Source organism: Ostrea edulis, chromosome 4 (genome assembly GCF_947568905.1).
Source record: "Ostrea edulis chromosome 4, xbOstEdul1.1, whole genome shotgun sequence".
NCBI classification, from domain to species: Eukaryota; Metazoa; Mollusca; class Bivalvia; order Ostreida; family Ostreidae; genus Ostrea; species Ostrea edulis.
Window position 1 is genome coordinate 83,805,711 of NC_079167.1, and position 17,121 is coordinate 83,822,831.

Sequence of the window (17,121 nt, forward strand, 5' to 3'; positions counted from 1 at the left end):
CAAATTTAAAAAAGAAAATAAGAATTTTAGCTTCAGAATATACCATTTGGTTTTTATTTGGTCAACTTTGAAACAAGAGGCCTACAGGCATTAACATTTTCACTGAGAACTTTCTCACTAAGAGCACCTTGCACAGAGTCTGACCGTTGGATTGTACACAGGAGATATTTTTTTAATAAGAGCTGGGTCTCTGTGACATCAGACCCAGGTCCCTTAGACTTACTGCTGGGGAGTCTGACCGCTGGACTGGTGAATCCCTGGCTCCAATTGATGGCAGGACCTGGACTCCCCCGATGACCGGGCCAGTCTTTGTGCGCTTAGAGGGTGGTACCAGCTGTGGGGGCAGGGTCTGGGGCACAGGATTCTTGTCCAGGGCCTTGTAAACCAAATGCATGCACTGAAAAGAAACCAACCAATCTTTATCAGTAAATGCACTGATGTCCATGTGAAAATTTACGATGTTTATACCACAAATCAGCAAAGTATGATGACTTTGAATTTTCTGTAGCAAAAGCTGCTCTTGGCCTCAAATAATGACTTCACAAATCATCATTGTTGGTATTAAAGTTTTAAGTGTGTTTCTCTAAAGGACTAACTGGGAATGATTTGATCCAGGAAACCTCTGTTTTTAACTGTGAGCTGAGATCTTAAGAATGATATGAAGTCAAATATATAAAGTCTTAGTAGTAGAAGACACACCCTTTAATGAGCAAACCATTTCAATTCTGACAAGCTCTCAGGTTCTTACCTCCACAACCTTTGACCCAACAACTAAAAATAATCCTTGATAAGCATAAAATGATGCCCCTAGACCTATTAATATCTAAATAACCCAAAAATAATCCCTAATAAACAGAAAATGACACCACTAGACCTATTCATATCCTGATGAGCATTAAATGACACCACTAGACCAATTTACATCTGATATATCTACATACTACATAGAATTCATCTTTGTCCAGAAAGCCATCTTTGTCAATGTCACTCAGGTCCCAGATTTTACCGAGGACCTCAATAGGAAGCTTGGAGTTTATCAGCATCTGAAAATTACAAAGACCACCTGTTTATTTCATCATTCAAATTTATTTCAAGATAATCATCCGACACAGATTCTGTTTTAAAATCATTCACCAATATGCGTCAGAGTAGCAACTGTTAATTCAAAAGCGGATAAGCTTGTCAGTAGACAAAGTCATTTATCTATTAGTCAAACCTTGTCACCATACAGATATTGTCAAAGATTATGTTTACTTTTTAGTTAAACTTTTTCATTTTTGATTACTGATGAGTGACTTACCGGTTTAACCTTGTCATGTGAGTCGTGATTGTTAATGAGTGACTTACCGGTTTTTCCTTGTCACATGACAGTCGCGATTGTTAATGAGTGACTTACCGGTTTCACCTTGTCACATGACAGTCATGATTATTGATGAGTGACTTACCGGTTTAACTTTGTCACATGACAGTCATGATTATTGATGAGTGACTTACCGGTTTAACTTTGTCACATGACAGTCGCGATTATTGATGAGTGACTTACCGGTTTAACTTTGTCACATGACAGTCGCGATTATTGATGAGTGACTTACCGGTTTAACTTTGCCATATGACAGTCATGATTATTGATGAGTGACTTACCGGTTTAACCTTGTCACATGACAGTCGTGATTGTTGATGAGTGACTTACCGGTTTAACCTTGTCACATGACAGTCGTGATTGTTAATGAGTGACTTACCGGTTTAACCTTGTCGCCGGACAGTCGGTTATTAATGGGACTGAGGCTGTTATAAACTGGGTCATACTTTGTCTTCTCAGCATCCTGTAAATTTTGAAAAGTGTTTGTTCATCATGTATGATAATAAACTACTAAGTTTTGCTTCAATCTTTGAAATATGATTAATGAGATAGCTCTTTACAGTAGTGTGATTAATGAGATAGCTCTTTACAGTAGTGAGATTAATGAGATAGCTCTTTACAGTAGTGAGATTAATGAGATAGCTCTTTACAGTAGTGTGATTAATGAGATAGCTCTTTACAGTAGTGAGATTAATGAGATAGCTCTTTACAGTAGTGTGATTAATGAGATAGCTCTTTACAGTAGTGTGATTAATGAGATAGCTCTTTACAGTAGTGAGATTAATGAGATAGCTCTTTACAGTAGTGTGATTAATGAGATAGCTCTTTACAGTAGTGAGATTAATGAGATAGCTCTTTACAGTAGTGTGATTAATGAGATAGCTCTTTACAGTAGTGAGATTAATGAGATAGCTCTTTACAGTAGTGTGATTAATGAGATAGCTCTTTACAGTAGTGAGATTAATGAGATAGCTCTTTACAGTAGTGTGATTAATGAGATAGCTCTTTACAGTAGTGTGATTAATGAGATAGCTCTTTACAGTAGTATGATTAATGAGATAGCTCTTTACAGTAGTGAGATTAATGAGATAGCTCTTTACAGTAGTGTGATTAATGAGATAGCTCTTTACAGTAGTGTGATTAATGAGATAGCTCTTTACAGTAGTGAGATTAACGAGATAGCTCTTTACAGTAGTGTGTTTAATGAGATAGCTCTTTACAATAGTAACCAGCAACACATAAACAGGAAGTCAGGAAACTTTGAAGAGGTAGTGAACGAGGAGTGCACAAGTACTAAACAAGACGTGTTTGTGAACCACTGATGCCCCCGCAGGGCAGCAAAGTAATCATGGTACCCAGAGAAAGATCTTGTCAAATGAAATACATGTGACATATGAAAACCCAATCACTAACCATTCAAAAGTTAAGGCCAATGTTAAAGTTTTTCAAAAGTAAGTCAAACTCCCAGGTTAAGGTCATGAGGTCAAAACCTTTGGTACTAAATGAAAGGTTTTGTCAAAAGAAATATACCTGTGAAATATGAAAGCCCTATTACCATCCACTCAAAAGTTTTTGCAGACAGACAAACCAAAAACTATATTCTCCCATCTCCTATTACAGGGCATAAAAAATCTGGAGTCATCATGGCCAGGTTTGTGTATTCTTTATTAATCAATATATAGCGGTAGAGGCACTAACACGGGCAAGGGCATTTACTGGGGGTGAATTTGTGTTGTCTAAGTGTTGTTACTTTAATGGAATGTTAACTTACTGTGATGATCCAGGGAAGTCTGAGGGGTGGGGGTATGTTTAACTTACTGTGATGAACCAGGGAAGTCTGAGGGGTGGGGTAGGGGAGTCTGTTTAACTTACTGTGATGATCCAGGGAAGTCTGAGGGGTGGGGGTATGTTTAACTTACTGTGATGATCCAGGGAAGTCTGAGGGGTGGGGGTATGTTTAACTTACTGTGATGATCCAAGGAAGTCTGAGGGGTGGGGTAGGGGAGTCTGTTTAACTTACTGTGATGATCCAGGGAAGTCTGAGGGGTGGGGGTGGGGGTATGTTTAACTTACTGTGATGAACCAGGGAAGTCTGAGGGGTGGGGGTGGGGGTATGTTTAACTTACTGTGATGATCCAGGGAAGTCTGAGGGGTGGGGGTATGTTTAACTTACTGTGATGATCCAGGGAAGTCTGAGGGGTGGGGGTAGGGGAGTCTGTTTAACTTACTGTGATGATCCAGGGAAGTCTGAGGGGTGGGGGTAGGGGAGTCTGTTTAACTTACTGTGATGATCCACAGACTATTCAGAGCCTGAGAGGAGAGGGTGGGGAGTCTATTTAACTTACTGTGATGACCCAAGGAACATTCACAGCCTGTGGAGAGGGGGTGGGGGAGTCTGTTTTCCTCTCCATTGGACCCTGTAAAACAATATTTCTAATATTAGGTGTCAGCTCAAATAAAAATAATCCCACCATTACAAGGTGTCAACTCACACTCTACCAATCTAACTAAAATCAGATGGGTTTTTAAAAAAATATTGGAGCAAGTAGAAAAATCAGATTTTGATTAGATTGACCCTACACCTTTTATGATGGGTATAACTAAATATGCATGATTTTTTTTTTTCATGATGTCTGTAGTATTTGCTAAAGACAAGCATGTCACATAAAGAAAATGAATGCTACATGTATGTTTACAAGGAATGAATAATTCATTACAGTACTTCAGAAATATAATACCTGATTGACACATTTTGATAAAATTTTACTTGATAACAAATACATAGAATTCACATTATTAGAGATCAAAGTTCACCTTAATCTTATTATCTGTTACAGAGAACAAAACTCACCTTAATCTTATTATCTGTTACAGAGAACAATGTTAACTTTAATCTTATTATCTGTTACAGAGAACAAAGTTAACTTTAATCTTATTATCTGTTACAGAGAACAAAGTTCACCTTAATCTTATTATCTGTTACAGAGAACAAAACTCACCTTAATCTTATTATCTGTTACAGAGATCAAAGTTCACCTTAATCTTATTATCTGTTACAGAGAACAAAACTCACCTTAATCTTATTATCTGTTACAGAGAACAAAGTTCATCTTAATCTTATTATCTGTTACAGAGAACAAAACTCACCTTAATCTTATTATCTGTTACAGAGATCAAAGTTCACCTTAATATTATTATCTGTTACAGAGAACAAAGTTCACCTTAATCTTATTATCTGTTACAGAGAACAAAACTCACCTTAATCTTATTATCTGTTACAGAGATCAAAGTTCACCTTAATCTTATTATCTGTTACAGAGATCAAAGTTCACCTTAATCTTATTATCTGTTACAGAGAACAAAACTCACCTTAATCTTATTATCTGTTACAGAGAACAAAGTTCACCTTAATCTTATTATCTGTTACAGAGAACAAAACTCACCTTAATCTTATTATCTGTTACAGAGAACAAAGTACACCTTAATCTTATAATCTGTTACAGAGAACAAAACACCTTAATCTTATTATCTGTTACAGAGATCAAAGTTCACCTTAATCTTATTATCTGATACAGAGAACAAAACTCACCTTAATCTTATTATCTGTTACAGAGATCAAAGTTCACCTTAATATTATTATCTGTTACAGAGAACAAAGTTCACCTTAATCTTATTATCTGTTACAGAGAACAAAACTCACCTTAATCTTATTATCTGTTACAGAGATCAAAGTTCACCTTAATCTTATTATCTGTTACAGAGAACAAAACTCACCTTAATCTTATTATCTGTTACAGAGAACAAAGTTCACCTTAATCTTATTATCTGTTACAGAGAACAAAACTCACCTTAATCTTATTATCTGATACAGAGAACAAAGTTCACCTTAATCTTATTATCTGTTACAGAGAACAAAACTCACCTTAATCTTATTATCTGATACAGAGAACAAAGTTCACCTTAATCTGACACAGAAAAACAAAACTCCCCATAAATCGTTACCTCTAATGTTGCCATAACAATATTGAAATTGTACTGTGAATGAATTTTGTGACTATTGATTTTTTTTTTTTTTTTTTTTGCTCAGTAATGAACTAATTTCTAGTAAAAAATACACAAATTTTGAGATTAAAAGAATTTTGTGTTCTGTGTCCTATTATACGGCATGACTGAACAAAAAGCAGAAAATTCAATCCATCACAAATTTCTTCACTCAAGTCATCTAAATGTTCACTTAATGTTGTATATGGGGGACTCATGATTACAATTTCATGAATACCACCGAAACTGCAAGTCTGCAACAACTAAGCCACTCTGAAGAATAGTGTTTAACAAAACAAGTACATCTGTACTAAATGCTGAACACATGTATCATACCAAGTTCGGAGCTGCTGTCATTTCCGTCAGTTTTGATATGCTGACCTCCATGTTGTTCTGAGCGAGAGCCACCAACTTCAGGGCCACATAGAACCCTGTTTTCTCCAAGTAACCTTTTCCTGTGGGGTCAGACAGATCCCATATCTACAGTCACAAACTTTGTATAAAAATTTTGTTTTATGCTTATAATTTGTATCTAGTATACAAACTTCAGTCTCTTCAGGCTTTCTTAAACTTCATTTCCAGGGAAGCAAGTCTATTCTTATATAAGCCTTGAATAATCTGGTTTGCTGTTGAATCATTTAGTAAACATGCACACAATACTAGGAATATTAAAATATCCCGTGGAATCAAATTTTGTAAACATGCACATGATACTAGGAATATTAAACTGTCCTATGGAATCAAATTTTGTAAACATGTACATGATACTAGGAATATTAAAATGTCCCATGGAATCAAATTTTGTAAACATGCACACGATACTAGGAATATCAAAATGTTCTGGTCTCAAGATCATAAACTGAGAATAGACTCAAGTTTAAATTTCAAATCTAACTGACTTTAGAAATAATTTTTATAAAACAAATGAAATTTTCAATATATATTTGCATTTTTTATTAAATAAACTAGCAGTTTGTTTTAAACATCTGTGCTACATAAATTTTGAGATACTAGTAATCAAAATCAAGACTGCAGTCCATTCTCAGTGTCTGGTCTTGAGAGCTGGTTTACTTGTCATTACTGGACCTCTGGGTTTTAGTCTGACCTGAGAGAGAACTGTGTCCTGTAACGAGGACTTTTTGAGGAAGTTTGCCGCATCGAGAGCTCCGATACTTCCTGAATTGTTGGGATCTGACTGTAAGAGGATAAAATGAAAACAAGGAAGCATTTGTGTAGTGTGTCTATTACAAGTATTAAAAAAATAATTACAATGTCCCCATTCATAACAGTAATGTTCCCCAATATAAAATCAAGATATGTGTATTTCTATTACAAGTTAAACTGTTCCTCTTGAGTACTTATTGAAATTCTATAAATACCTGTTTGTAGTAAGCTTCATACACACCAATGTGGCTTCCAGCAATCTGATAATAATCAACAAGAAATCATCCAGCAATCTGATAATAATCAACAAGAAATCATCCAGCAATCTGATAATAATCAACAAGAAATCATCCAGCAATCTGATAATAATCAACAAGAAATCAAATAAAACATGGTTTTAAAAAGGTGAAAGTGCATCATCATGAGGCATGAAATTCTTGTAAAAGAATGAGGACAAAAAACAATAATCAAAATAAAAAACTCCACAGCAATATATGCCAAAAATGTTACAATATCATCAGGGGTGGATCCTAAAAATCGTCATGATTGTATGTTATGATATCAGGGGTGGATCCTAAAAATGGTCATAAATGTTATGATATCAGGAGTGCATCCTAAAAATTGTCATAAATGAGGTTTTAACTTTCATTCTTTTGGACTTCTCTTCATTCTAAGTTTTGTTCTAATGTCCATGGCATTTAGCTGTAATTATCAGACTGGTGTAGAGGTCAATCAAAAGATGATATCATCAAGTAATTCAAACTACCCAGTGAAAGAAGATTGGAGATTTGCAGCAGAGATATGTGCCATTTATCCTGACAACTAAGAAGTATAGCACTTTCTCTGAATCACTTTTAAAAAAAATGGCTGATTATTATTAATGTTATGCTGTTTAAATGCAGTAGTTAAGATTTCTGATCACTTAATTTTCAAATCAAAGAAGACAAGAATAAGCCTCTGTATGCTTTATAGCAACATAATCAATATGCGTGTACCTCACTGCTAGCTCAGTCTGCACGTTCAATGTTTGATTGTTGTGTGAATGATAATTTACAGTTTGTAAGTTCAATGTTTGGTATGAATGATAATTTACAGTTTGTCAGTTTTATGTTTGATATGAATGATAATTTACAGTTTGTAAGTTCTATGTTTGATATGAATGATAATTTACAGTTTGTAAGTTTTATGTTTGGTATGAATGATAATTTACAGTTTGTAAGTTCTATGTTTGATATGAATGATAATTTACAGTTTGTAAGTTTTATGTTTGGTATGAATGATAATTTACAGTTTGTAAGTTTTATGTTTGATATGAATGATAATTTACAGTTTGTAAGTTTTATGTTTGATATGAATGATAATTTACAGTTTGTAAGTTTTATGTTTGATATGAATGATAATTTACAGTTTGTAAGTTCTATGTTTGATATGAATGATAATTTACAGTTTGTAAGTTCTATGTTTGATATGAATGATAATTTACAGTTTGTAAGTTTTATGTTTATTTGTTGTATGAATGATAATTACAAGCCATTATCACGATGTAGAGTACCTCCTTAACTTATTACAATTAATTTATAACTGATGAGGTCAGCCCCCTGGATAATTCAGCACATGAGTCAAATCAGCATTCTTGTAGGTCTATTTGTTATCATTATTTTTTGTTTATTTGTTGTTTATTATCATCATCCAAATTTTTTCATATGGGAGAAAATAGTATTTCTAAAGAAGCATAGGGATTTACCCGAGATATGAGGGAGATGTATAATAATATGTATACTACTACACATGTGACATGTATTTAGGGTGATTAACAATGCTATTAGACCCATAGGCCTACTTGCAATTTATCAAAAATTATAAAACTACGTAAATTCGCCTGTAGATTGAAGCACAACGTAATATTTCACCAATTAATTGGATTTACTAAATCGTTGGTTAAAGTTGAATAGTAAATAATACTGATATGCAAGCTATAATAATCTAGTTTCTAAACTGGTTTAGGCTTTACGCAAAATACATTTAAGCCAGGCCCAGAGGTCGGTCACTCCAGTTCCGTGCTGCCAACTACTTTTGTAAAAGACGAGCATTTACTTTCTGGGTCTGCGTCATTCACTCATTTAGAATCAAAATCATTAAGGTATCCAAGCATCCTAAATAAATCGTTAAAATCCACATAACATTAATCAAAATCCACCTACTTGTCCAAGCGGAGGAACCGATGCCATTTTCCCCGGCGTATCGCTTTTCAATAATTCGTTCATAATTTGTTTCGTAAGTTGACCACCCACTTGTCAGGGTTACAGACTTTTCTTTTCTTACAAAAAATTGTCATAGAATTTTGTAAACCTACTTTTAATTATTTGAATATTGCTAAAAACCTATATTTACCACAAAATTCTCCAAGGAAACCATCTTACTTTTGCATTATTCACAAATCTTTAAATACAAGTAGATCTACTTGAAAATTCAAAGGAAAAAACATTACATAAAAAACTGAAATCCTTTAAAAACGTCTTTTCATTTTACCAATTTACATTGTTGTTTGATCAAATAATAGAAAATCCCACATAAACACAGCATTATTACGGTCGTTGTATACCCAAGATTTTGGACGCATAAATGATGTATTATCTTAATTGCCGTGTTTACGGGATATATTTTCTATCAATAATATTTGATCAAAAAACAATGTTCATCGGTCTTCAATACACAACATGCACCAATAAAAAGATGTTTTTGAAGGATTTTGGATAATTTTTTCCACTGAATTTTCAAGTGAAGATTTGTGAATAATTAATGCAATGTAATTGAAATTTAAGACTTCATATAAATCCGATCCTCTACGATACGCTTTAACAGTATTGTTCAAAGTGTATCATAGAAGGGCGGATTTACAGGTCTAGTTTTAATTATCATAGAGGGGTGGATTTACAGGTCTAGTTTTAATTAGATAGGTGAATAATGCAAAAGTAAAGGTGATTTCGTAGAAAAAATTTCTGGTAAATATGGGTTTTAGAAACATTAAAACATTGACAAATAGATTTTATACAAATATTTATTTTTTTTTGGTGGGTTTCCTATATTCTCTTAGAGAAGTCGAGAGGCATAACCTTCATGAAGGCTATGCCTTTCGACTTCTCTAAAGAGAATAGGTTCTGCTTCTGATACAACTTTGTAACTGTCAACATCTAGTCTTCGACTGTAGATATCATATCAAATAATCCAGGCAAACTCTTCATCAAGGCTTCATATCATGTTACACACACAGAAAAAAATCTTTATAGGGGCATGGACACGATTTGAGATGAAAATTTTCAAATTCTGTTTTTAATGTTTAGAATGCTTAACTGGGGTATTTCTAGACTTTGTGTTATGGTCAACAAAAATTTGAATATCAGTTGTTGAGGCACATGGGAGATACAGAACTCACAATTGTTTGTTTTGGAAAACAATTAAGGTTCATGTTATGTTTTTGTTTTACACAGGTTAAATACAGTGGCAAAAGTTTTGTTTATTTTTATTTTTTTCTTCAATTTCCAAATTAATTCTAAATGCAATTTAAAAATTTCAATTGTTTATATTGACACATCTCATTTTGTTTAAATATGCTATTTTCTATAAATCTATATGTAAACAAAAACATATGGCACGAGCCTTGTTCATGCATAACAAAGAATGGTAAGTGCAGGATTTCACTTTAACTCGACAACTGATAATTCAAATTTTGGCTGACCATTAGAAATACTTAAGTTAAGCATTGTAAACAATAAATCTAAATTGAAAAATAAAATGAAAATTTTTTCAGCTCAGATCATATGTCCATGCTCCTTTAATGTGGCTACATGTGATATAGAAAAAAAATCCTTATTGTGGCTACATGTGACATAGGAAAAATCCTTATTGTGGCTACATGTGACATAGGAAAAATCCTTATTGTGGCTACATGTGACATAGGAAAAATCCTTATTGTGGCTACATGTGACATAGGAAAAATCCTTATTGTGGCTACATGTGACATAGGAAAAATCCTTATTGTGGCTACATGTGACATAGGAAAAATCCTTATTGTGGCTACATGTGACATAGGAAAAATCCTTATTGTGGCTACATGTGACATAGGAAAAATCCTTATTGTGGCTACATGTGATATAGGAAAAATCCTTATTGTGGCTACATGTGATATAGGAAAAATCCTCACTTGTACTGGTGATCGAGTTTTGATTAATATTTGTATTCAGTGCATTCATTGAATTTAAAAGATGTTAGGTAATGAAGCATTTCCATTTTTCTAATACGATAAATACAATGAGGATTTTTACATGTAGCCACAATGAGGATGACTACATGTAGCCACAATGAAGATAATAACATGTAGCCACAAAGAGGAGTACATACAGCCACAATGAGGATTTTTACATGTAGACACAATGAGGATTATGGTATGTAACAACATTGAGGATTTTTACATATAGCCACAATGAGGATAATTACATGTAGCCACAATGAGGATAATTACATGTAGCCACAACGAGGAGTACATGCAGCCACAATGAGGATTTTTACATGTAGCCACAATGAGGATTTTTGTATGTAACCACAATGAGGAGAATTACATGTAGCCACAATGAGGAGAATTACATGTAGCCACAATGAGAATTATTGTATGTAGCCACAATGAAGATTTTTACAAGTAGCCACAATGAGGATGATTAAATACAGCCACAATGAGGATGATTGCATGTAGCCACAATGAGGATAATTACATGTAGCCACAATGAGGATTTCTGTATGTAACCACAATGAGGATGATTACATGTAGCCACATTGGGGATTTTTTTTTTTTTTACATGTAACCCCAACGAGGATAATTGCATGTAGCCACAATGAGAATTATTGTATGTAGCCACAATGAGGATAATTGCATGTTGCCACAATGAGGATGATTAAATACAGCCACAATGAGGATGATTACATGTAGCCACAATGAGGAGAATTACATGTACCCACAATGAGGATTTTTACATGTAGACACAATTAGGGATTTTACGTATTGCCACAAAGAGGATGATTATATGTAGCCACAAAGAGGATGATTATATGTAGCCACAATGAGGATGATAACATGTAGCCACAATGAGGATAATTACATGTAGCCACTATTAGGGGTTTTACATATAGCCACAATGAGGAGAATTACATGTAGCCACAATGAGGATGATTGTATATAGCCACAATGAGGATTTTTACATGCAGCCCCAACAAGGATGATTGCATGTAGCCACAATTAGGGCTTTTACATGTAGCCACAATGAGGAGAATTACATGTAGCCACAATGAGGATTGATTACACACAGCCACAATGAGGATTTTTACATGTAACCACAATGAGGATTATTGTATGTAGCCACAATGAGGATAATTACATGTAGCCACAATGAGGATTTCTGTATGTAACCACAATGAGGATGATTACATGTAGCCACATTGGGGATTTTTTTTTTTTTTACATGTAACCCCAACGAGGATAATTGCATGTAGCCACAATGAGAATTATTGTATGTAGCCACAATGAGGATAATTGCATGTTGCCACAATGAGGATGATTAAATACAGCCACAATGAGGATGATTACATGTAGCCACAACGAGGAGAATTACATGTACCCACAATGAGGATTTTTACATGTAGACACAATTAGGGATTTTACGTATTGCCACAAAGAGGATGATTATATGTAGCCACAAAGAGGATGATTATATGTAGCCACAATGAGGATGATAACATATAGCCACAATGAGGATAATTACATGTAGCCACTATTAGGGGTTTTACATATAGCCACAATGAGGAGAATTACATGTAGCCACAATGAGGATGATTGTATATAGCCACAATGAGGATTTTTACATGCAGCCCCAACAAGGATGATTGCATGTAGCCACAATTAGGGCTTTTACATGTAGCCACAATGAGGAGAATTACATGTAGCCACAATGAGGATTGATTACACACAGCCACAATGAGGATTTTTACATGTAACCACAATGAGGATTATTGTATGTAGCCACAATGAGGATAATTACATGTAGGCACAATGAGGATGATTAAATACAGCCACAATGAGGATGATTGCATGTAGCCACAATAAGGAATTTTACATGTAGCCACAATGAGGATAATTACATATAGGCACAATGAGGATGATTAAATACAGCCACAATGAGGATGATTGCATGTAGCCACAATGAGGATAATTACATGTAGCCACAATGAGGATGGATTACATACAGCCACAATGAGGATGATTACATGTAGCCACAATGAGGATTATTGTATGTAACCACAATGAGGATAATTACATGTAGCCACAATGAGGATGATTACATGTAGCCACATTGGGATTTTTATTTATTTGTTTTTTTTTTTTTTTACATGTAACCACAATGAGGATTTTACATGTAGCCACAATGAGGATTATTGTTTGTAGCCACAATGAGGATTATTGTATGTAGCCACAATGAGGATTTTTACATGTAGACACATTTGGGTTTTTACGTGTTGCCACAAAGAGGATAATTACATGTAGCCACAATGAGCACTATTGTATGTAGCCACAATGAGGATTTTTACATGTAGCCACAATGAGGATGATTGCATGTAGCCACAAGAGGATAATTACATGTAGCCACAATGAGCACTATTGTATGTAGCCACAATGAGGATTTTTACATGTTGCCACAAAGAGGATAATTACATGTAACCACAATAAGAATTTTTACATGTAGCCACAATGAGGATGATTTCATGTAGCCATAATGAGGATTTTTCTGTGCCAATGAGGATTTTCCATTGTCATATGTAGCCATAATAAGAATTGTTCTGCAATATTGCATGTGATAATGGCAATAGGTTAGTTGTAGCCACAATGAGGATTTTCCTAATTTAGATGTAGCTACAAAGAGGATTATTTTCTATATGACATGTAGCCACAATGTGGATGATTACATGTAGCCAAAATGGGGCTGCATGTAATCAATCCTCATTGTGGCTACATGTAATTATCCTCATTGTGGCTACATGTAATTATCCTCATTGTGGGTACATGTAAAAATCCCCATTGTGGCTAAATGTAAAAATCCGCATTGTGGTTGCATGCAATAATCCCCATTGTGGTGATATTTCAAGAAAAATTGAAACCTTTAACATGGTTAGGTATTTATCATATTAGAAAAATGGAAATGCTTCATTACCTAACATCTTTTAAATCCAGTGAATGCACTGCACACAAATACCAATCAAAACTCGGTCACCAGTACAAGTGGATTATTTGCTGGTTTATTTGACTTTAATTGAGGAGTTACAGAATGACTGACATTATATTGTGAGTTTAGTACAATCTGACTGAGTTTAGTACAATCTGACTGAGTTTAGTATTATCATGAACAGTATACAAGATGAAGCAGATAGTAGACATGTTGTCTAAGAGGCACACCATAGACATAACAGCATCCTGATTCACACATAAAAAACAACTGTCAAAGAAGCCATTAGACAAAGAAATCGTGTTCCCACTACCCCTGACAATTCTATTAAACAAGGCCACTTCTACCAATACCTATGTTTACATTCTCTTTGACAGGAATATCAAAACATTTGGCATGTACAAATTTTTTTCATTTTCTTGAAGAACTTGCCAGATGAGTTCTACATTGCGAAGAAAAAATGTTGTAAAAAGATCTAATCAAATCTTTATTTCATGTTGGAAAGGTTAACACCTTTTATGGACCAGAGTACAAATGGACTGAAAGAAAAAGTTTTATACCTTACGAGTTTCTCTCTGCAAGTCATATAAATCTGTATAGCCATCTGCAAATATGGTCATGCTTACAAAAAAGGATATACATGTAGGTGGATAAACTGCTAGGAGTGACCTTGTATTCTTACAACATGTTTGACTGCAAGATCAGTAAATATCATAATATACTACCATCTTGTCTACCATATCATTTTGTAGTCCAAAAATGGAAACACAAGGATTTTTCTCAATGGCTTTAACTCAGCTGTCAACAGCGCAAAGTGAAAAATAATAGATAAAAATACAGTAAAGCTCAATCACTGTAAAACACAATGAGTTAGAATATCTAACTTAAAAAAGAGCCTGACAAAATATATACAAAATAACTGATAAAGGTTTGGTTTGTATTGCAGGTGTCACTAAAGGCCAGATTCGTGAGGTATGATACACAGGTTAAAATACAAAAAACACAGATAGGAACAGGAGACAGGAAAAAACAGGATGCAAAAAACGCACACAAAAGAAAAAAAGATTGATAATCTAAACCACTCACCTTGAACAGTAATAATAGATAACATTTCCTCCAATACTTGTATAGAACAGGGATAATCTGTATTGCCATGTTGTAGATAAAACACAGGGGGTAAGAATAAGTTAAATGACACGAGGCCCATGGGCTGCATCGCTCACCTGAGCAACAGTTCCTAGCAATAAACAAGCTTGAGCAAAACTATCATTATACAAGCAGCTTGGTTCAGAAAAACTTTCAAAGATAACGACTAAAACTTCTTTAATTATCAAACTTAATCATTAACTTGACTACAAATTCATTATCATATGCCCTTGTAGACGAGTATGACCTTTCATGTCAACAAATTTCGTTTAAGGGTCATTTGTGTCAAGTTCGGTTCCCTATACATTTGCATGTAAAACCTTTGATCCCCTATTGTGGCCCCAACCTAACCCCAAGGGTCATGATCTTTACAAACTTGAATATCCACGTTGTCAGGAAGCTTTCATGTAAATTTCAGCTTTTCTGGCCCAGTGGTTTTTGTGAAGATTTTTAAATGATCACAATCTATTTTTCAAAAATTATATCCCCTTTGAAAGGGGCATGACCCTTCATATGAACAAACTTGAACCCCTTCACCTAAGGATGACTTGTAACAAGTTTGATTAAAATTGGCCTAGTGGTTCTGCAGATTTTCCAAAATATCAGCATATAAAACTTGATCCCCTACCTTCAGGGGCCATGATCTGAACATATAATTAGAATCTACTCTATATAGGAAGGTTTCACTTAAATCTCCACTCTTAAGGCCCAGTGGTTCTTGAGAAGATATTTCGATGATTTTCCCTATATATTCACATGTAAAAGTTTGATCCCCTATTGTGGCCCCACCCTACCCTCAGGGACCATGATTTTAACAAACTTGAATCTCCACTATGTCAGGAAGCATTCATGTAAATTTCAGCTTTTCTGGCCCAGTGGTTCTTAAGAAGATTTTTAAATGACCCCATCTTATTTTTGCTTTTTTGTGATTATCTCCCCTTTGAAGGGGGTAAGGCCCTTCATTTGAACAAACTTGAATCCCCCTCACATAAGGATGCTTTGTGCCAAGTTTGGTTGAAATTGGCCTGGTGGTTCTGGAGAAGTTGATGAAAACGTAAAAAGTTTACAACAATGATGACGACAGACAACAGAAAGTTTTGATCAAAAATTTGGCTCAGGTGAGCTAATAATGACCTTGTAAACACTTAAATTCTTAATTAATGACCTTGAATACACATGTGAAGGTGACTTTCATAGAACACAGAAAGACAACGAAATCACATCATTAGTATTTAAATTAAAATGTCTGTACAATAGACACAGGTTATATACATGATCATTAAATGTAAAATTCATATCTAAATACAAATCTATGAAATCAACACCAGTATAAAAGGAAATCGCACTGCATTATTAGAGGTATACACACAAGCGGTTTTAACTTCGTGTACATAGAACCCTTTCACAATCACCGTGGACTTTGTCAGGCATCACCCTTGCTGAGAATCGAGTCACATTTACCCGTCTCTCAGTAAGTTTGTACTAGGAAGCATTGATGATAAATGAAATAAACATATGTCCCACCTCAGGTATATTTCATCCTTTCTCAAGGGTTCTCGGTGATGTATTCATGAGATTTACCCGATTACAAAATGCAACTTTGATAAGTTATGTTGTTACCAATTGACAAGAGTATATTACAATTTTCAGCAAGCTAACACTTCACAATTTGCAAGGTGAATGTGAAATGATTGTGATAATAAAATATTCTGCATTGCAACATGCATTCAATAACTTAAAATCTTAAAATTCCTTTAGAACTAATTTCTTCTTTGGATTAGAGTACAATCAATGAACCAGTTTTCATGAAGAAAAAAAGAGAAAAATATTGATATGCATGTGAGGGATTCTGGTGGTGTTTAATTTGGCAAAAGTTTACTTTGGTTAAAACAGTTCAAACAGGTAAACAGAACAGCCCCTTGACATGAATGTTAAGCATACCGGAGAAAGAATTTTCCATGCTAAGAGTTTTGTATGGATGACAAGCACGAAAACATTCTGACTGACAACATGGACAGATTCTGAGAAACAGGTGCTTGTTGTATATTACATTATATAATGCCTGTAATTATAGGTATCACTGATTGACACTACATATGTTTTAGTCATTATCAGAGGTCCACATCATGTCAAATCAGTTTCTGT

At 34.5% G+C, this 17,121-nt stretch overlaps 1 protein-coding gene across 1 annotated transcript in view; it reads right to left on the reverse strand.

Moving 5' to 3' along the window:
• Positions 1-17,121, reverse strand: part of LOC125669196 (uncharacterized) — a 66,493-nt gene that overhangs the window by 22,908 nt on the left and 26,464 nt on the right. Inside the window, exons 14-20 of the mRNA XM_056161512.1 lie at positions 6,781-6,826; positions 6,507-6,596; positions 5,738-5,881; positions 3,706-3,777; positions 1,740-1,823; positions 942-1,043; positions 224-397 (exon numbers count right to left, since the gene is read on the reverse strand). Coding sequence (XP_056017487.1) covers positions 224-397; positions 942-1,043; positions 1,740-1,823; positions 3,706-3,777; positions 5,738-5,881; positions 6,507-6,596; positions 6,781-6,826 — 712 coding nt within the window. The remainder of the gene's footprint in view (positions 1-223; positions 398-941; positions 1,044-1,739; positions 1,824-3,705; positions 3,778-5,737; positions 5,882-6,506; positions 6,597-6,780; positions 6,827-17,121) is intronic.